General features: G+C 34.9%; 1 protein-coding gene across 1 annotated transcript in view; it reads left to right on the top strand.

The window, feature by feature from the left end:
* Nucleotides 1-5,679, top strand: part of LOC143241727 (dynein axonemal heavy chain 12-like) — a 96,339-nt gene extending 90,660 nt beyond the window's left edge. Inside the window, exons 35-37 of the mRNA XM_076484954.1 lie at nt 3,135-3,226; nt 3,486-3,590; nt 4,307-5,679. Of these exons, the coding sequence (XP_076341069.1) occupies nt 3,135-3,226; nt 3,486-3,590; nt 4,307-4,460 (351 nt within the window). The 3' untranslated portion in view covers nt 4,461-5,679. The remainder of the gene's footprint in view (nt 1-3,134; nt 3,227-3,485; nt 3,591-4,306) is intronic.
* Nucleotides 5,680-22,514: the final 16,835 nt, after the last annotated feature.

The raw sequence follows: 22,514 nt of genomic DNA, 5'->3' as shown, positions 1-22,514 counted from the left end.
GTCCCACACTAATTTCTTTAATACTGCCACTTATTGTGCAGTTTTCTCCCCCATATCTTTTTTATTGTGATTATGAAAACAAAAATTTTCAGCCTTTGTCAGAATTTTAAATAGAAACTATGTTTTTAATGTCGCTATCATTTAACTGTAGCATTTATTACCAGAGTTCTGTGCTTCTAAACTTTCTTTTGGAACAGAATTCACTGTTATAGCATACAAATTCAATATTCATTGTCCACTCTTTAAAATGTTTATAAAATTCATCAATATTTTAATATATAACACCATATTCCTTCCTTTTTATTTTCATAGCACCCTACAGTAAAAAATAAAAACTGAAGGTTAGGTTAAGATCATCAAGATGGTTATACTGTTGTTGGTTGTGAAGTAAAATATAAAAACTGAAGGTTACACTCTGATCATCTAGGTGGTAATACGGTTGTTGGTTGTAAAGTTAGATAACAACTGAAATTGGTTTACATGAGGTAGAAGTTGGAACACTGAAAACATCAACAAGAGTTCATCATGTTGCTTTCAAGTTTAAAATTAGTGTCATTGAAGATTGTATTCACAGAACACTTTGACCACTCACAAGATTAGATAAAAATAATCCAGAAATATCTATGTAGAAGTCATAAAATAATCATTGGTGCACAAGATAAAAGTGGAATAAAATACATGAAACAGTAGATACATTTCTTAATTTGACCATCTACATGAAGTAATGGCTCAGGCTAAATCTATGAACAATGTAAAGTGGGAAACAACACAGGAAACAGTTGTTAAGTTTCTTCACCGGGTCTGTTATAGAAAGTAACATATCAGGTTAAATCTATACACAAGTAACCATAGGATGGTGTACATAAAATAGTAGATAATTTTCTTCACTGGGTCTGTTATAGAAAGTAACATATCAGGTTAAATCTGTGCACAAGCAACATAGGATGGTGTACATAAAACAGTAGACAAGTCTCTTCACTGGGTCTGTTATAGAAAGTAACATATCAGGTTAAATCTATACACAAGTAACCATAGGATGGTGCACATCAAACAGTAGATAAGTTTCTTCACTGGGTCTGTTATAGAAAGTAACATATCAGGTTAAGTCTATACACAAGTAACCTTAGGATGGTGTACATCAAACAGTAGATACGTTTCTTCACTGGGTCTGTTATAGAAAAAACATATCAGGTTAAGTCTATACACAAGTAACCATAGGATGGTGTACATCAAACAGTTGTTAAGTTTCTTCACTGGATCTGTTATAGAAAAAACATATCAGGTTAAGTCTATACACAAGTAACCATAGGATGGTGTACATCAAACAGTTGTTAAGTTTCTTCACTGGGTCTGTTATAGAAAGTAACATATCAGGTTAAGTCTATACACAAGTAACCATAGGATGGTGTACATCAAACAGTTGTTAAGTTTCTTCACTGGATCTGTTATAGAAAAAACATATCAGGTTAAGTCTATACACAAGTAACCATAGGATGGTGTACATCAAACAGTTGTTAAGTTTCTTCACCGGGTCTGTTATACAAAGTAACATATCAGGTTAAATCTATACACAAGTAACATAGGATGGTGTATATAAAACAGTAGATAAGTTCCTTTGCTGTGTCTGTTATAGAAAGTAACATATCACGTTAAATCCATATACAAGTAACATAGGATGGTGTACATAAAACAGTAGACAAGTCTCTTCACTGGGTCTGTTATAGAAAGTAACATATCAGGTTAAATCTGTTCACAAGCAACATAGGATGGTGTACATCAAACAGTTGTTAAGTTTCTTCACCGGGTCTGTTATAGAAAGTAACATATCAGGTTAAATCTATACACAAGTAACCATAGGATGGTGTACATAAAATAGTAGACAAGTTTCTTCACTGGGTCTGTTATAGAAAGTAACATATCAGGTTAAATCTGTGCACAAGCAACATAGGATGATGTACATAAAACAGTAGACAAGTTTCTTCACTGGGTCTGTTATAGAAAGTAACATATCAGGTTAAATCTATACACAAGTAACATAGGATGGTGTATATAAAACAGTAGATAAGTTTCTTCACTGGGTCTGTTATAGAAAGTAACATATCAGGTTAAATCTATACACAAGTAACATAGGATGATGTACATAAAACAGTAGATAAGTTTCTTCACTGGGTCTGTTATAGAAAGTAACATATCAGGTTAAATCTATACACAAGTAACATAGGATGGTGTATATAAAACAGTAGATAAGTTCCTTTGCTGTGTCTGTTATAGAAAGTAACATATCACGTTAAATCTATATACAAGTAACATAGGATGGTGTACATAAAACAGTAGACAAGTCTCTTCACTGGGTCTGTTATAGAAAGTAACATATCAGGTTAAATCTGTTCACAAGCAACATAGGATGGTGTACATAAAACAGTAGACAAGTTTCTTCACTGAGTCTGTTATAGAAAGTAACATATCAGGTTAAATCTATACAGAAGTTACATAGGATGGTGTACATAAAACAGTAGACAAGTTTCTTCACTGTGTCTGTTATAGAAAATAACATATCAGGTTAAATCCATACACAAGTAACATAGGATGGTGTACATAAAACAGTAAAGTTCCTTTGCTGTGTCTGTTATAAAAGTAACATATCAGGTTAAATCCATACACAAGTAACATATGATTGTGTATATCAAACAGTAAAGTTTCTTCACTGTGTCTGTTATAAAAGTAACATATCAGGTTAAGTCTATACACAAGTAACCATAGGATGGTGTACATCAAACAGTTGTTAAGTTTCTTCACTGAGTCTGTTATAGAAAGTAACATATCAGGTTAAATGTAGCATATGACTTCAAGAGGACTTAGTGTATTCCATATTAAAAGGGTAAAGAAATTTTCTGTTTTTGAGTTATGAAATGTTTAATTTATTGTAAAGTCAGATGTATAGTATTTGCATGCTGAAAAATTAATAACTTTTTTGGTATTTTATTCTGTTTATGACTAACTAGAATTTGTGTACATTTATTATGAGGATTATCACTTTTTTTTAATTGTTTATTTTTAAGTAGGCTTGTTAAAAACTGTTATTATTTATAAGCTTTTCACATGAAATTACTTTTGTGACATAAACTTCTTTGTAGATTTTAACCAAGGACAGTTATGATGAACCTCCTGAAGATGGAGTTTATGTTAATGGTCTTTTTCTGGTTGGAGCACGATGGGATCGAGATCTGTAAGACATTTTACTACTTAAGACAGATATATTGCAGTATATTTTAATGTTTTGAATAAATACTAGTGTTTTATACTGAAAAATAAAGTTGTCATGTCTCTGATAAAGAACCAATTTGCAAAGTGATAGTTAATACTTAAATATGCAATGTGTAGTATCACTTATGTGTATATGCAATTAATATTTCTTTTTAATTTCTTATAAAAGAAGAATTTAAAAAACAAGTATTGCTACACAGTATGTTTACGTAACATTGTAGATTTGGTTTAGAGGAACAATTTCCCAAAGTGTTATGGAGTCAAATGCCTTTTATCTGGATTAAACCAACTCCAAAAAGTAAAATTCATGACGAAGGAAGATACAAGTAAGTGCATTTTAATACAAAAATAAACCTGTTCTGAATAATAAAGTAGTTCTCATCAAATGACATTGTACTGCTAACTGATGTTTAACATTATTTCAACAGAGACGGCAATATTTTGTGCATTTATGAAACTGCATATCTATTAGCTGTTAATCTAGTACATGGTTTTATTTGGCTTTTGTTTTATCTGTTGAGTAAATTTATCTCTAGTATGACAGTGACAAATATACATATAAATATTGTCCATCAAAACTGAAGGCAACCTATGGATATGTGTGTTTCTGTACTTTTTGTTAACAATGCATATATTGAGGATAATAATAATGGGAAATTCTAGGTGATTTGGCATGTTTTGTTTATGTTTAGTCTTACTAATAATCTATATGTGTTCCAGTCTTTCCATATTCAACTGTATTTAAATATATATTCAGACTAATTAAATTCTAAAAGTGGATGTTACATTAAATATTGTATATTGAAGATCTTTTGGCTGAATGGTTGACCACATGATTCACTTTCCCTTACAGCAATTCTTCATATTCAAACTCTTAAACATGTGTCACATTTGTGAACAATATCTAGTGTTGTTAAGTTTTTATTCTAATTAGAAATCATTAATTGTATTGGAAATAATTCTCAATTCTACTAGGAGATTGAGTTTTAAAGTAAGCAAATACTAAAAAATTAGATTAAAATGCATTATTTTCTCTTTTTAGATGTCCTTTGTATAAGACGAGTGAACGAAGAGGAACATTGTCTACAACTGGACATTCTACTAACTATGTATTACCTTTCCTTCTACCTACACAACTACCTCCTCAACATTGGATCAAACGAGGTGCTGCGCTACTTTGTCAACTAGACAACTAAAAAGTTTCAGTTTAAAAATGTAAAATTCATTGTCATAGACAAACCAAATTTTTTTCTTGAAATCTGTCTTTAAATTTGGTATATGTTTATTTAAATGTACATATAATTTTAGCTAACACCTGTAAAAATACGGTAACAGAAGTGTAAAAATTGTTCATACTTTTTTTGATTTCTGAAATAGTTGCTTTTCATACTATTGATACTTTATAAAGTAACCTCAGAACTCATGATCCAACAAACATTAGAGGAATTTAACTTTCTTGGGCACACAAAGATGAAACCATATTTTCTGGTGAAATTACAACTCAAAGATCTATCTGTTGTTGGATATATGAAGGGATGGAAATACTACTCCAACAGTCATAAGAGGCAGTGAACTTTCTTGGGCTTACATATACAAAATCGTATTTTCTGATAAGGTTCTTACCTCTTCACACAAGATTCGCTCTTCTTATTCAATGTTGCCCTCTATAAGCAAACTTTTTCTTCCTACGTGCCAGAAGCCTCTATTGAAATTACAAGATTCCAACACGTCTCTCACGGAAATCATCAAACATCACTTTCTCAAAAATAGAAGCATTACATGCTCCTGCAAAGCATGTAACTCCCTCTACACTCCTCAACCAAACTATCACTTCTCATTTGGTAGTACTTGTGTTCAGACATACTCTTTTGTTTGTTTAATGCTTCATGACTTTGTTACCTCACAAAGCATGTAACTCCCTCTACACTCCTCAACCAAACTATCACTTCTCATTTGGTAGTGCTTCTGTTCAGACATACTCTTTTGTTTGTTTAATGCTTCATGACTTTGTTACCTCACAAAGCATGTAACTCCCTCTACACTCCTCAACCAAACTATCACTTCTCATTTGGTAGTGCTTGTGTTCAGACATACTCTTTTGTTTGTTTAATGCTTCATGACTTTGTTACCTCACAAAGCATGTAACTCCTCTACACTCCTCAACCAAACTATCACTTCTCATTTGGTAGTGCTTGTGTTCAGACATACTCTTTTGTTTGTTTAATGCTTCATGACTTTGTTACCTCACAAAGCATGTAACTTCCTCTACACTCCTCAACCAAACTATCACTTCTCATTTGGTAGTGCTTGTGTTCAGACATACTCTTTTGTTTGTTTAATGCTTCATGACTTTGTTATCTCACAAAGCATGTAACTCCCTCTACACTCCTCAACCAAACTATCACTTCTCATTTGGTAGTGCTTGTGTTGAGACATACTCTTTTGTTTGTTTAATGCTTCATGTTTGACTTTGTTACCTCACAAAATGGTTGTTTTTTTAATTAATTTGCTTTCATTCAGTCCATTTCTTCTATTAGTATTTATCAGTACAATCTAGTCACTTTCTTTTCTGCACTCAAATTTGGTGAACATTTCTAAGCAATGTATTCCGAAAATAACTTTACCATGAAATGGTAACGACAGTGAATTTATCTGCTTTAATATGCCAGGAGATCAAACATTAGGTGAAACAACTTTTGTTCCTGGAGACTGCTGAGTTTCCTCCAGAACAGGCTGGTCTTGTGAAGGCTGATGAGGACTTTGATCATCTTTTTCCACATCAAATTTTTCTATTCCCATTCCCAACCCTATGAATCTACTAAGCCTAATGCAGTCTTTATGATTTCTGTGTCTCAGGTTTGTGACATTATATTGCTTTCTCCTATTCCTTATTTCCAACTTTTTTTGTTTTTTTCCTCTTTCAACTGATATTCAGATTTATGCTGATCACTTTGCCTCACAATTAAGCAAGAGAATTAGCATGCCACACCCCCTGCAGGCTTCAGATCAGTTTGCACTTTTCTACCATCATGCTGTCTCTTTTTTAGACCAGCTACTGTTAAGTTTCTTATTGCCTCTTTTTGCTGCACCCGAATTGTCTGTCAGTCTTACCCATGCCCAATATTCTTGCTTGTAACTTTCCCTTACAAATCTATTACAGTATCTTTCTTCCATACACCTCATATCTGAGGCTCTCCACAGAAATCCTAAGAGGTTTTCTGAAAATACCCTTGCCCTTATCTTAGCCTGCATATTGTCTTTGGCTCTGGCATTACATATATGGTTTCTTTGTTGTTGGGACCTTATAAGTCCTAATGCAGTATTGGCTGAAGTCCATTTACCTTCAGCATATCTTAAGAATTTATGTATGGTCCCATTTCTAAGACATTACATTTTTAATACAGTCACAGAAACTCTAGAGACTTGGGTGACATCATTCCAATAGCAATCCACCCTTATGAATATCATAGCCCCTTTGTCTCAGTCAGAACCTCATGTGCCTCCATCACTTTCATAGAAAATGCATTAACACACCCCATCACCACCAATAGCAGTGACCACCCAGTAAGTTTGAGTCTAGTAGGAGCTCAGCTTTTTGAATTTCTTCATCACTGGCTTCCTTCATGAGTGATAAATGAGTGCTTCAGGTGTAGTCAGAAAGATTCAATGTCCAGTTTTTTTCCTCACATCCCTCCTCACCCAATTTCCTTCACTCCTCCAGATCCCATAACCAGCCAATATCTGTAAGAAGCAGTTCAGGAGCTGTTCTTGCAGTAGACCATTGAACCTGTTCTCCATATTTCTGGGGGTTTCTACTCCTATCTTTTCATTATCCCCAAGAAAACTGGAGATTTGTGTCTGGTAATTGATTTACCTCACCTCAGTCACTTTGTTTTACTACCTCTGTTCACCATGGAGTCTTTTCTCATCCTTAGATGGGCATTTTCTCTGGAGTTGTGGATGACCAAAATGGATGACTCCAACACTTGCCTTCATATACCAATACTACATTAGTTAGTCTCATCCTTATTTTTGATTTGTTCATCTCAGGTTGTTATATCAATTTCAGACCTCCCCCTTTGGACTTGCAGCAGCACCTTATATACTTTGCTGTATTTGGGGGTCTTTTTAAACACTTATCAGTCTGGCCAAGCCCTCTCCTTTGCTTCATTCAATAGAACTCTTGGTTCACCACACCCTCTCAGCTCAGTCACTTACTGCCTGCAAAATTCTATCACTTTTGGAAATGTAATCATCAGTGATCATCATTGACATTACTAGTCCCCTTTGGTCATGCCCATGTGAGATCCCTTCAGTGAGCACTTCATGATCAATGAACAATGGAACCATGCTGAAGATTTTTATTCTACCCCATTATCCATCCTTTTAACCTGGATGATCAGCTTTGGTGGTTAGACAAAAGCCCATACTTCAATAGGTGTGCTGCCTTCTCTCCCATATCCTGATCTACATCTTTTCAAGGACACGTTCATTCAGGGATGAGAGGTGTGAGTCAGTCACCAGGAGGCTTTGGGCTGTTAATTTGCAGATTAAAGACCTTTGCATATCAGTGTGCTTGAACTTCTGCCCACACGTTGAGTGTTGCATCACTTTTTCCTTTTACCTGACATTGTCTGGTTATGGTTCATTCAAACAATTCTATAATGGTGGCACATACGAACCACCAAGGGGGTACCCAGTCCATAGATCTCTGTCTTTGGACACTGGATCTCTTGTACTATGTCCACAAACATTACATCATCTTATTGTGTGACATGTGCTAATGTGCTTTTATTCTGGTTGCAGATCTTCTTTTGCACCCTAACCAGATATATACCACCCAGTAGTCATTAGGTCCCCTTGTTTTCAGGGATCTTTGCTATTGGTGGGATTCTCCCAACATGAATGCCTTTTCTTTGGGCATCAACAACAAATTACATCTCTTTTACTTGCCTGTACCTCATCCCCAAGTTCTGGCAGTTGATGCCTTCAGCCAGTATTTTTATGTGTACCTACCCATCCAATTACTTCATTTGATTATTTCTCTCATCCACCCCACTTGTGGTTGCTGGTTTTTGGTTAGCACAGCCTCAATTTCCCTGATTACAGTGATTGTGCCTCTTCCAATTCCTCCCTATCTTTTTTGTCAACCTTCATGTCCTGCATCTTCTCACCTGGCTTTTATCTCATCCTTGATGAGAAACTCTAGTTTCACATGTCGAGGTGCTTCCTTGTTGGTTGGTTCCATCTGTTCATTTTTCACAAAGGTGTACCAGTGCAGGTGGATGGTGTTCTGTCTTGGTCTACAACTAGGGGTTTTTCTGCTGACTGGCCTACTGTGGATTGTATGTCAGAATTTCTCATCTGGCTCTCTGACAATGGGTCTTCAGTCTCCTCTCTTTTAAGATATCAAGCAGTATTATCACATAATTTTCGTCACAGTAACATAGCGTTTTTACTTTCCCTAACCTTATCATGCTCATGCATTTCTTCTGGATACATTTCCCTCCCAAACAACCGACCCTTATGGATTGGGATGTTAATGTGGTCCTCCATTCCCTTACTTTACCTCTGTTTGAACCACTTTCCTTTTATTCCATGTTTCACCTTTCCCTTAAAACAAACGTCTTTTAACCTGTGAATGTCGACAGTCTGATTTGTTTGCAATTGACGTTTCACATATCCTTTATTACTCTTCCTGTTTTCTCCTTTATACAGATTGCTTCTTTCTCCCAAAAACCTCAACAGCTTTGGAGGGTGAATCCTTCTTTCCTCCTATTTCCCATCTTTACCTTCAACTGAATCTGGTTAGTCTTCTGACCAGTCGGTCAGAATAGTGCTTCCTTCTGGAGTACACATATCAGACTCTTTATCACCTGACAAACCTCCTTCCTTTATGATCTTCTATACTTACCAATTGGGTTCATCTTTTCATTCAAGTGGTCTATTTTTCCCTACCCTCTTCCTTGAAATTTGTTTCAGGTGTCCTCCCATCAGATCCAACACCTCAGTTTTTTCCTTGCTTCTTGTCTTCATCATCTAATGGAAGAAATTCTATAGTCTAGCATATAGACCACACCCAATACATTCATCTCCCACTACCTCCATCATATTGCAATTTTCTATTCATCAGGGTTTCATCTACCACCTGTGACTATTCTTCATACTTTGATGTGACTCTAACTTGTAAGTTTTTATTCATAGTTTTCTTTCTTTTCGTGGGACTTTCTTTGTTTCTGTATCCCATGGATCTCACTCTGTGATGAGTGGGACCTGACCAGGTATTCTTTAACTCAAAATCTGTACTGTCCATCCATGTTTATTTGTGCTTTATTAGCCATGGTTTTGTATGCTCACCATTGAGATTGGGTGTTCCACAATATTGCTTGTAGATTCATTACCTTGCTTCATAATCATGCCTGTTCCAGGCCATACTGTCCACAAACTGCAGTTGTAAAGCAGAAGGAGATTTCTGCCCATCCCTGCTATGCCTGGAGTGAAAACCTTGGTCTAGCTTGCTTTTCAAAATAAGGTTTTGAGGTCACCCATTGCACTGTCTCAGGTTATGATATTCCTCCAGACTTTGTAGTGCACTGTCACCCTCTTTTATTCAAGTAAAGTAAGGAGTCCTTATCACTTTTCAGTTCCAAGCTGCTGGAATGGTTGACCATGGATGTACCCTGCTGAAGGAGTTCTACACAATAACCATTCAGTTATAGAATAGGGCGATTGTGTTCTGCAGGTCATTGTAACCAATGACAACAGAATGAAATACTAGAATGCATCTCACCTCTTCAATTGAGAGCCCACATTCTACCCCCACACAGATGGTGGTATCCCACAGACAAGTTTTGGAATGAACCAATCATAAATCCTCACACAGGTTTTACGTTACCTATCTTCCTCCCTCGATTTCCTCCATCTGTGTTGAGGATCACAGTGGTGGTACATGGGATTGTTCTATTTCTGTCTGTGACTTCCCTCTTCCTTTTGTTATGGGGATGTTATTACCATTTGGATGGTCCTGGCTTGTTTCATGGTTGGGGGAGCTGATTACATGTGATAGCCATCCATTTGATACTGTATGTCAAGTTCCTGAATCGACAGCTCAGAGCTAATCCTCATGCCATACCCAGGAATCAGAGTGTTTTTTAATCCCTCAATTCTTGGGTTTGAGATGAAGATGGTATGATCATAATCATACCTTAATGTGGATGTCAGTACCTCATGGACAAGTTCTGGATGTAGTCGACTCACAGAATACAGCCCACAATGCCCTGTCACTTTGCACCTAGGAGAGTGTCCTTTGTTTACCCACCTTTCTCACTGTGGAATTGAATTAAAGAATATTTCTATGTTTAGAATCACTTACCTACCACATTCTCTTCCACTCAAATCTGCTCCTATCATTTTCTGCCATTATATCTCACACATTCCACAACTGGATGATGAGTATACAGAAATGGTGCAGTTCCTTTCTTTAAATTTAAATCTCTCATTTCCAGGAGTGTCTTTCAGAAGCTTTCAATTGGTGCTTTGATCGCTCTCTCTCGCACTGGTTCCTCCTCTGACAAGATTAGCTAGAATTCCATGGTGGTGAGGAGTGATTTTTAGTAGATACTTCCCTCTTCTCACACTTCCCACCCTTTCTCCTCACATTTTTCTGGTACTCACATCTGCCAAACTTTGAAATGATAGTTCAACACAGGAGTGTAAAGAGAGTCATATATGTCACCTGAGCATGTCATGCTCCTGTTGCTAAGGTGGTGACACATGATAATTTTCATGAAACGTTTTGGAATATTACAATTTCAATAAGGGGGGGGGATGGAGGAAGAGCTTATGGCATGCTTAAAGAAAAAGTTTTCATATAGATGACAGCACTGAGCAAGAATAGCTAATTTTATAATAAGAGGTAAGTGCCTATTGAAATACATTTTCAATATAGGAAAAATTATAAATTATTGTGAAATTACAACTCAGAGCTGTATCTGTTTAGACTTATAAAGAGTATAGAAACACTTAGTATTAACTATAAAATGAGCTTGGGTGCCTAGCTTGGAAAAATTTGTCTCTTGTGATGTGCTTGTTGCCAGTTTAAGTTTGTATTTATTGTCAAATTAAGGGTGGTTAACAATGGGTATTTTATTAATATTAGCATAAAAGTGTAAATAACCAAATGTATAGATAGCTGAACACAATAGTAAGTAAATAAAATGGTATATATATGATTACAAATTTGGAGATTGAGGAACAGTAATGAAAATGAGATAGACATTTTTAGTATAGTAGGAAATAAACCACATTTTTCATAATTTAAGGACAATAAAAAACCTTTTGGTCCATCTCATCCACTAAACTTTAAAAACAAAATACTTAGAGCCAGGTCTTTTCATTATAACGTTTATCAAACCTTAACTCTCTAGAATCCACCACATCTGAAGGCAACCTATTCCAAAAAACAACCACCCTGTTATAAAAATAAAACTGTCTCAGCCTAAAACAACTCAGACCGTGTATAAATTTATATTTTTGTCCCCTAATCCTACCTTTCTTACCATTAAGTAAGAAATTTCAGATATCTTAACCTCTCTTCATACAACAATCTTTTCATACTGACTAGTAGTTCTTCTAACAGTTCACTGTCTTTTCTAAGTCAGGGCACCCAAAACTGAATACTATACTTTAAATGTGACTTCACAGATTGCTAGGCAACAAGATAAGTGAATTAACCAGTCTTGGTAGCCTACATGGTTTCAAGCTTCATGTTGGGTCTGACCACTAACTCAGGAAAATGCAAGGTGTGACTGTCAGTCCAGCTGTCTTAGAGCTAAACGTAGTTTAGTATATGCCTAAATATTGACATAGAAGAATGTCCATAATCCTCGCAAATACTGCCACTTATTGGACACTCCAAGTAAGCCACCACTATGGTCAATTAACATCAGTCTGTGAAATGGCAGCAGACTATATGTGAATGAAGAAACAGAGAATAAAGACAGTTGTCACAAACTCTCTCTCAGTTTAAAAGAGCACACACAGAATTCTTCTCTTCTTTAATTATTGTAATTTTGCTTTCTGTTTTTATGTTTCTGAATACTACTTTGTGTTAAATGCAGTAAAAACAGATAAAATAAGAGTTATGCTCTTCATTCTGTGACTTCCTACTAATTTGCTCTGATGGAACAAAGTTAATCTGCAAATAATACAGTTATGTTTGTGTAAAATTTTATTTACTCATTTTAATATATTTAACTTAACATTATCTAACTCTTATTAAACAAGTGTACAAGTTCATGATAATGAGGAACTCACTTGAAGTAAATATATAGTAGAGATAGCTGATGTGGATATTAAAAAAAATTATTCAAAACACAAAACAAGTAAAAATGTTTTGATATCTTCATTTCACCTTATGGTAACCTAAAAACCTAACTTGTTTTGTGTTATTTTAAATTAATATCTGTATGAGTTGTCCCTAGTTTATACGTTGTTATAATATGAATACAGTGAAGTAAGTATTCAGTGAGTAATCATTTGAGGACCTGTCAGTAACTTCAGTTTCAGTATAGTTATTTCATCTGTTCACTTACTCATTGAGTTACCTATTTCTTTATCTATCAAGGTTGATTAAGATATATATGTGTAAATATCTTGTAACTGACATTAAAACATTGTATTTAAAGGTTGACTTATATTTAGCTAGTTGCAAACTTTATACCAAAAAAGTATTTATGAAATTAGGGTTACAAGTGAACATGGCTATAGCCAATAGCATTCAAGAAATTAATTAACTGGTTATCACTGTGTAGATTGGATCTCACATTTTTACTAGATAATAAAAAAACCAAACCTGCCCAATGATAGAACATGTTATAACAGTAATAAATATTTTGCTGAATCTCCTATCCTGCTGCTCTAAGTTTAACTTAGTTTTACCTGAATAAATCACATTTAGTACTTGTACAGATTTTCATATTTGGAAATTAGGGTTAAAAAATAACTTCAAAAACAAAATTACTTTCCTTTCTCCAAGATTTTAATTTCTTCTTATTTGTGATTTTCAACATCGTTTTAAATATTTCAAATAAAACTACAAATTTTTCCTTTGTTCTTACTTTATTAATAACACCATTTTCAGTTTTACTATATTCAGTCACAGATGCTAACATAGAATTTATTAGAATACCAAAAGTATAAACAAGCTAGTTTTCTTTTCTAAACTCATCATTGCCATGATCAGTGTTTGCAAACACCTTTACAAATGATAGTGAGACAAATACAGACATCCTACAATGTCAAATAACTAAACTTGATATCACATTTTTATAAAACTACCAAGTAAACATAATATTATGTATATGTGCAGTTGAAACATCTTTATGTTATGTAATAGGTATATTGAGTAACAGTGTTGTATATACAGGTCAACTTTACTATCCTTATAGTAATGTGATAGGTATACTGAGTAACAGTGTGGTATATACAGGTCAACTTTACTATCCTCATAGTCACGTGATAGGTATACTGAGTAACAGTGTGGTATATACAGGTCAACTTTATTATCCTCATAGTAATGTGATAGGTATACTGAGTAACAGTGTGGTATATGTATGTCAACTTTATTATCCTTATAGTAATGTGATAGGTATACTGAATAACAGTGTGGTATATGCAGGTGAACTTTATTATCCTCATAGTAATGTGATAGGTATACTGAGTAACAGTGTGGTATATGTAGGTCAACTTTATTATCTTCATAGTAATGTGATAGGTATACTGAGTAACAGTGTGGTATATGCAGGTCAACTTTATTATCTTCATAGTAATGTGATAGGTATACTGAGTAACAGTGTGGTATATACAGGTCAACTTTATTATCCTCATAGTAATGTGATAGGTATACTGAGTAACAGTGTGGTATATGTATGTCAACTTTATTATCCTTATAGTAATGTGATAGGTATACTGAGTAACAGTGTGGTATATGCAGGTGAACTTTATTATCCTCATAGTCACGTGATAGGTATACTGAGTAACAGTGTGGTATATACAGGTCAACTTTATTATCCTCATAGTAATGTGATAGGTATACTGAGTAACAGTGTGGTATATGTATGTCAACTTTATTATCCTTATAGTAATGTGATAGGTATACTGAATAACAGTGTGGTATATGCAGGTGAACTTTATTATCCTCATAGTAATGTGATAGGTATACTGAGTAACAGTGTGGTATATGTAGGTCAACTTTATTATCTTCATAGTAATGTGATAGGTATACTGAGTAACAGTGTGGTATATGCAGGTCAACTTTATTATCTTCATAGTAATGTGATAGGTATACTGAGTAACAGTGTGGTATATACAGGTCAACTTTATTATCCTCATAGTAATGTGATAGGTATACTGAGTAACAGTGTGGTATATGTATGTCAACTTTATTATCCTCATAGTCATGTGATAGGTATACTGAGTAACAGAAGATTTCATAAGGAATATGTTACACAGCAATTTTAAATTTCCCCAAAGTGCTATGTTCATCAGAATGAAAGAAGGGAACTGGACAAAATATACAATACAATCAAAATTTTTTATTAACACTGCATACACAAACACATTGTGTGTATCTGCTGGAATGTCGGTTTTACTGTAACATAAGTTGGTTAAATTAATATACCAGACAGTTTAAATCTCATGTTTCTTGATTAACAAGTAATGTCAGATTTATTCATAATGGCTAATGTTTACCATGTGTCTGATCATTCTTGTTCAAAATAAGGGAGATTATAAGCTCAAGATATCACCTGACCTACTATTAAAAGTCACAGCTTTCCATCTACTTGAACAAAGTAAAGTATTATAGCCAGATCACCAATGGACAGAAGAATTTTACAGCTACAGATAATAACATGTATTATGTAAAAAACTGCACGTACTCATAATAACTGACAAACTTTAAATAACACTGTATTATAACAAGAAGGTAGTAAATGCATAATACATTTGTAAAACAAAGTTGTGTAATTTTGACCAATGAGTGTTTGTTCATAGCATGAAATAAATCATAGATTAATAAGGAAGGAGCTACAATGCAATTAGTTTAGCCCACAGAATGTTTATTTCAACCATCCTGAAGGGAATAAATATTGGCTCAGAAATTTAAGCATATTCTTTTTTATTGTTACAAACTGTGCTTTGACATTTTAATACAGACATTTGTAGTGTTGTAAGCTATACTTTTAGTGTTATAATGTGTTTGTCAGGTAGAGAAAGCTACATGTCATAATGATAATGTTACGATCAAATTAGACAATAGTACTTGAAGGGTCTACATGATTTTAATAGATTCAACAGTAGATACTGATGTGAAATGGGTTGAAAACTATTAAGCTGTTTCAAGTTAGTTGAAAAGACAGTTATTTTAAGCCAATAGAATGAATAAGTCGGCATATTTTTAAATTAAATATCAGAATCTACGTTAGCTAATGTTCATACTGATCTATTTTATACAAGTATAGTGAGTTTATTATATTAGTGTACTGCAGTTAGCATCATTTATAAAATAAGCCTACAGCAAGCTGCAACAATATACAAGTGTTCAAGTTTGTAGAAATATCAAAAATACACTGCTTATTTATATAGACTGCACTTTAATTTGTATCACGGAACGGCTGGTGTGGGTATTAACACTTTTATTGATAAGGAGAGAACAACTTTTCGATCTTCCTAGGTCATCTTCAGCTTAATAAAATTACAACAATAAGATTGAAAAATATGGAAAGCTGTAATAACAAAATTAGAGAAGTACAAAAAGTCAAAAGTGAAGTGAAAACGAACTTTGTTGACAGAATAAAACAACTAGAAAATGAATTATTAAATATAAAGATTAAACCAGGCACAGTTTAAAACTCCATCCACTACAAAGTGTTGAATAGAATAACTCTTTTAGTGTTAGGTTTTTATAGGGCCACGATTCTTTACATCTCTCTCTCTCTCATTGTTTGGTTTTTGTTTTGTTTTTTATTTCGCGCAAAGCTACTCAATGGCTAACTTTGCTAGCCGTCCATAATTTTGCAGTGTAAAACTACAGGGAAGTCAACTAGTCATCACCACCCACCGCCAACTCTTGGGCTACTCTTTTACCAACGAATAGTGGTATTGATAGTAACATTATAACGCCTCCACGGCTGAAAGGATGAACATGTCTGGTGCGATAGGGATTCGAACCCGCGACCCTCGGATTACTAGTTAAATGCCTTAAATCATCTGGCCATGCCGGGCCTCGTTGTTTGGGTATATATATGCATACCCAGGAGGGTTAGGTGCACTTGACCTCTTTTCTTTGTTTGTGTGAACTGTTTAGCATATTAGTAGTAGTACATACTGTACATTACGGTAATGTTGAATAGTGTTACGTAATGTTCCAGTAGACACCGCTGGCCAACTTCCTAAGGCCACTGAACGTAACGATACAATGTGCATGTTGCGTTGTTCGCCTCAACCACGTATTTGAGTAGAGCTTTGAAAGATGGAAATGAGAAAAGGGAACATACAAATATAAAACATTGTTTGGAAATTTCGCACAAAGCTACTCGAGGGCTATCTGTGCTAGCCGTCCCTAATTTAGCAGTGTAAGACTAGAGGGAAGGCAGCTAGTGTTCAATCATTAGCGTTGTCAACATCTCCCACTGACATCTCCTGTGTTACATTGTGTAAACATGGCAAAGGCTGAAAAGTTGACAGAGTTTGAACGTGGCAGAATTGTCGAGCTGCGAATTGTCTCTCTCAACGTGCCATCACTGGTGAGACTGGGCGTAGTAAAACTGCTGTTGCAAATTTCTTAAAAGACCCTGAGGGATACGGAAGGAAAATTTCAAGTGGTCGGCCCAAGATAATTTCGCCGACGTTGAGCAGGAGGATTTGACGGGTTTTCCGGCAAGATACCAGCCGATCGTCGAATCAGATTAAGGCCCTTACGGACGCAGAATGCAGCTCAAGAACAATAAGACGGCATCTACGAGAGAAAGGCTTTAAAAAACCGTAAATGTCTTCAAAGGCCACGCCTCCTTCCAGACCACAAAACAGCTCGATTAAACTTTATTGAGAAGCACCAAACATGGGACATAGAAAATTGGACGAAGGTTTTGTTCTCTGATGAGAAAAAATGTAACCTGGATGGTCCATGATGGTTTTCAACGTTACTGACACGATAAGGATATCCCACCGGAGACATGACACAGTGGAGGAGGTTCCATCATGATCTGGGGTGCATTCTCCTTTCATGGAACAATGAAGCTTCAGGTTATACAGGGGCGGGAAACAGCAGCTGGCTACATAGGCATGTTGGAGAGAGCATCCTTATTGACTGAAGGCTCTCGCTTGTGTGGAAATGGCTGGATTTTTCAGCAGGACAATGCTGCAATCCACAATGCACGCAGGACAAAGGACTTTTTCATGGTGAATAACGTGATTCTTTTGGACCATCCAGTGTATAAGTCCGAACTGAACCCCATTAAAAATGTTTGGAGGTGGATGACAAGGAAAGTCTATGGAAATAGATTTCAATTCCAAACAGTGCATGATCTTCGTGAAGCCATCATCACCACTTGGAATAACATTCCAGCCAGCCTTCTACAAACGCTTATATCAACCATGCCAAAGCGAATGTTTAAAGTTATTCGCAATGACGACCGTGCAACTCACTACTGAGACCTCTTGTTGCGCATTTTCTGCCCTGTTTAGGACTTCTTTTTGGTATGGTCTTAAACTTTTAACCAGCTAGTATTTAGACTAATTTCATGGTGTTCACATTTTCCCTGTTAAATACTAAAAAAGTTTTTTATTTTTATTTTTCTTATTTTCATCTTTCGAAGCTCAACTCAAATAAGTGGTTGAGTCTAACAACGCAAAATGCATATGTTTTCTTTATGTTCATTGGCCTTAAGATTTTGGCCAGCTGTGTATAAATTAATTGGGAAGAGGTACTTAGGACCATCTTCGTCATATATGCAGTACCTGTCGAGTTCGCATGATAGATTATTTTTTCTCCAATTTTTATCAAACTAGTTTATTGTACTATGTAGGAGTCTATCTACTATTGTTGGTGTGTTTGAGTATTTATACATAAACTTTGAAGAGGTGGTATTAGGTACTCTATATGCTGTCGTAAGTAGCGTATTTTGTAACGATTGTAATTTGGTCTTCAATTGTTCTTTGCTTACACTAATCCATACCAGAGCTACATAGTCTATTACAGGTTTTATATACGTTTTGTATATTTTTAGGGTGTTTTCAGGCGCTGCTTTACTGTTTTTACCAGTTAGACTCCTAGCATAGTTTGTTCTTCGCCAAATTTTAGTTTTTTATATTATTTACATGGTTTGTTCATATAAGTTTAGAATTATACGTCAGCCCTAGAAATTTTGCAGATGTAGCAGTCTGTAGAAGTGCTCCATCCATGTAAATCTGCGGTTGTGCTTTTTGTGTTTCGTTGACTTTGTAAATATCACTAAATGGGTTTTTGCTGTGTTTATTTTGATTCTATATTTTTGGTAGTATTCATTGTTTAATTGCGGGTGTAGATTTGTAGCTGCTTTTGCTGGTGTTGGGACGCTTTTCCAGATTGCTACATCATCAGCGAACTGTAATGAGTATCCATGATTTGGATGTTTAGGTGGCATATTGTCCACATACATGATGAAGAGAATAGGGCCAACCACCCCTCCTTGAGGGACGCCGGCTTCTGGAGTGAAGAACTCTGAGGTTTCCTCTACGTTTACTCTACATTCTCTGTTTTCCAAAAAAGTTAGAAAGCCAGCGAATAATTCCACGTGATAGTCCCATTTCATTCATACGGAACCGGTGGCCATTATCCCATACATCTTTATTAAAGCTATCTATTATTGTTTCGGTTAACCTAACTAAATGATCTGTCGTTTGTCTAAATTTTGCGAATCCGTTTTGCTCCTTAGGTAATTAGTGCATTGGCTTGTTTGAAGAAATTTGGATGTAGCAAGAGTAAATGATAAATTAAAGATTGCTAATAGATGATCGAATAATTTCGGAGTGCCTTTTCTGATGAGAATTGCTTGTATGCTGTCATTTCCTGGTGATTTCTTTTTTGAGTTCTTTACTACTTGTTTGAGTTCTGTTATTGTGATTTTTTTTGGTTAGCAGTATATTATTATACTTGTTTGTGTTATTAATGTTATTGTTGTTGATATTGTCTGGAAAATATGGTTTGTATAACTGTGTGTTATTTGTTGCATGATTGTTTACTAGTGGACAAATGACTTTCACTAATTTACTTAATTTTGTATCTGCATGTATTTGTAACACGTTACAGAAAAATATAGGAACGTCTATACCTCTAGTAACGCCCACCGCTAGTACAGCAGTCAGTCTATGGATTTAAACGTTAAAATCATGGGCTCGATTCCTTGCGATTGGCTCAGCAGATAGACCGACGTGGCTTTGCTTAAAAAAACAACACTCAACACGCACTCTCTAGTAACAACAATATTACACATAGCAAGAGAAACAAAAAAGTTCTGAGTAAGATTACATCAATGATATTGCAAAAGACAATTAAACTATGTACACAAAATACAACTCGTACAGAGTTACATAACGGAACTTATCATAACTATATATTTGTATATATTCTTGTTGTAAAAAGTAAATAATCGATAAATCACTAAATAAACTAAATAATAAACTGAACAGGCTTGTATATATAAGATTTTGTCTATATCTATTACTACTCTTACTGACAATCTGTCACTGAAGGACATTTTTAGACTAGTACAGTCATGACAGTACTAAATCAAGTTTAGCATTGGTCAATTGGGAAGTCAATAGATTATGATGGAAAGATACAGGGATAATACCAGACTCAGTTCGAAATTACTTCTGGAGTAAACAGATAGAATAATGAATGAAAATAACTGTCAGTTATTGTGGACTATCTTATTTAACAGGTTTGGGATACCATACTAGAAGGAAGTTTCCAAACCAAGGTTTAAGAGCAGAATATAGTAGACAGAAAGGACCTAATGAAACTTGTAGAAAAGCATACATAATTACCTCACTTAGATCCAATTCATGAAATGATGGATTAACTGGCACATGACCAATTTGTAGATGCTATAATGAATAAGAGCATACAAATTAAGCTAAAGTAAGGTAAATACACACCAGTAAAGGAAGCTGTCTAGTTTGTGGTGGAACTTGATTCAGTTAAAGTCTTAGATAAACAGTTAAATTCACCTCCTATGAATTTACCAAATCAAAAAGTATAGAAGACTAAATTACCTGTACTAAAGGTTTAGAAGAATTCATAAGATTTATTAAACAACTGTTAAATGAGAATGTAAATTAAATGGCCGAAGATTTATAACTGCAACTTTAAAACGTGTATTGTCAAGAACTGTAGACAAATTAAGCCTTTAATTTAAGAACTGCTTAATCACGGTGGAGAAAGTAAACCACAGAGTAGATGTTTCAACTTTAATTTTAAAGAACATATTGATAAAGCCTGCTTCCAAACAATGACAGAAGAAGGAAATTACTATAATTGTGGAAAACATGAACACAATATCTAAGACTTATAAAACAGCTGATGGTATGGAACCATGGAGACAATGTTTTCAGGATGAGAATATACCGTGCGCTCTGATAGATATGAGGAGCGTATTATTTGAAGAAGCCAATTAACGGTTTTATTTTTTGATGGAAATTCTTGCAATATGTTGACTAACAATGGTCTACAGCTACAGTTTTCCGACCTCGACTTGATCTTGAAATGAAAAGTGGGAATTGTCTCCAGATATATAAACGAAGATGGATTGGTGTGAACAGCAAGTGGACATAAAACTCCAGCATCAGGAAACTTGGAAATCACCTTTACTGTACACAGAAAGTCTCTTTGTACGACATGATTGTTAAGTAATTGATATCATGGAAGAGGGGATTTCTGGATGTACTGCTACATGTAGTTTTTGGCTAACTCATATATTATTATTATGATATAGAAGGTGGCCTAAAAAATTCTTTGTGTCATAAAGAACGACATTCAGTGAAACTAAGCTTTCTAGATATCATTTATTGAGTAACTAGTTGCCACTATATAATGTACATACTGAAATTTTTGACGATTAAAAAAATCTCTAAATGGAAGTTTCATTGCTATTTTAGTGTCTGTATAAAAGTGACGGATAACAGACGACGCTACTACTTTCTTTTTATACACAAATGCAGAAGGAACAAGTGGTCCCCCAAATCCCGTGCTTCAGCGTATAAAAGGGACTAATAAGACAAACAAATATTCGTTTTTGAAATATTGTTAATGCTAAGTGTTGTTGTTTTGAATTAAGCACAAAGCTACACAAAGGGATATCTGTGTTAAATATAAGTGTTCTCGTTGTTTTGTAAAGCAAAGGTGATTATCATTCAAATAATAGCAAGCTATTTATTGAACATGGCCTTCAAGTAGGGCAAATTATGCATACAAAGAGAATGAGTGACCTTAGTATATTTATTTATATATTTTTTGCTGCATTATGCAAAAGACTTGTTGCTGTCATTTAGTTATTTTTAGAGCAAAGATACATAATGGGATAAATGTGGCCCGACATGGTCAGATGGTTAAAGCAGTCGACTTGTAATCTGAGGGTCGCGGGTTCGAATTCCCGTCACACCAAATATGTTCGCCTTTTCAGCCGCGGGGGCGTTATAACGTACAATCAATCCCACTATTTGTTGGTAAAAGAGTACTCCAAGAGATGGCGGTGGGTAGTGATGACCTTCCCTCTAGTCTTATACTGCTAAATTAGGGACGGCTAACGTAGATAGCCCTCGAGTAGTTTTGTGCGAAATTCAAAACAAAACAATGAGTAATGTACTCTGTTCACAGTAGAAATCGAACATTTGATTTGATTTTAATGGTATGAATCCGTAAATACCCGCCGACCTACCGGAGGAATCGAGAATAAGTAATCAACTTTCACTTTCATCTGTTACATTAATTAAACAAAATGGTATTAAACTATATAGACAACAAAATAAATTTAGAAAAGTAAACTTTTCGCTACAGTTTGGAATCAATGTTTATTATTCGACTAGTCTTTGCTTCATTAAACAAACATAAAATGCGCATTTTCATTGGTGATAAAGTATTTTTTTAAATCCTATGAACAAGCAAATATTAATGGAAAATACTTTATCTAAAGAAAGTAGGCAGGTACAGA

The sequence above is a fragment of the Tachypleus tridentatus genome, unplaced genomic scaffold, assembly GCF_004210375.1.
Source record: "Tachypleus tridentatus isolate NWPU-2018 unplaced genomic scaffold, ASM421037v1 Hic_cluster_1, whole genome shotgun sequence".
Lineage (NCBI taxonomy): Eukaryota > Metazoa > Arthropoda > Merostomata > Xiphosura > Limulidae > Tachypleus > Tachypleus tridentatus.
This window is presented reverse-complemented; position numbering and strand designations above follow the sequence as displayed.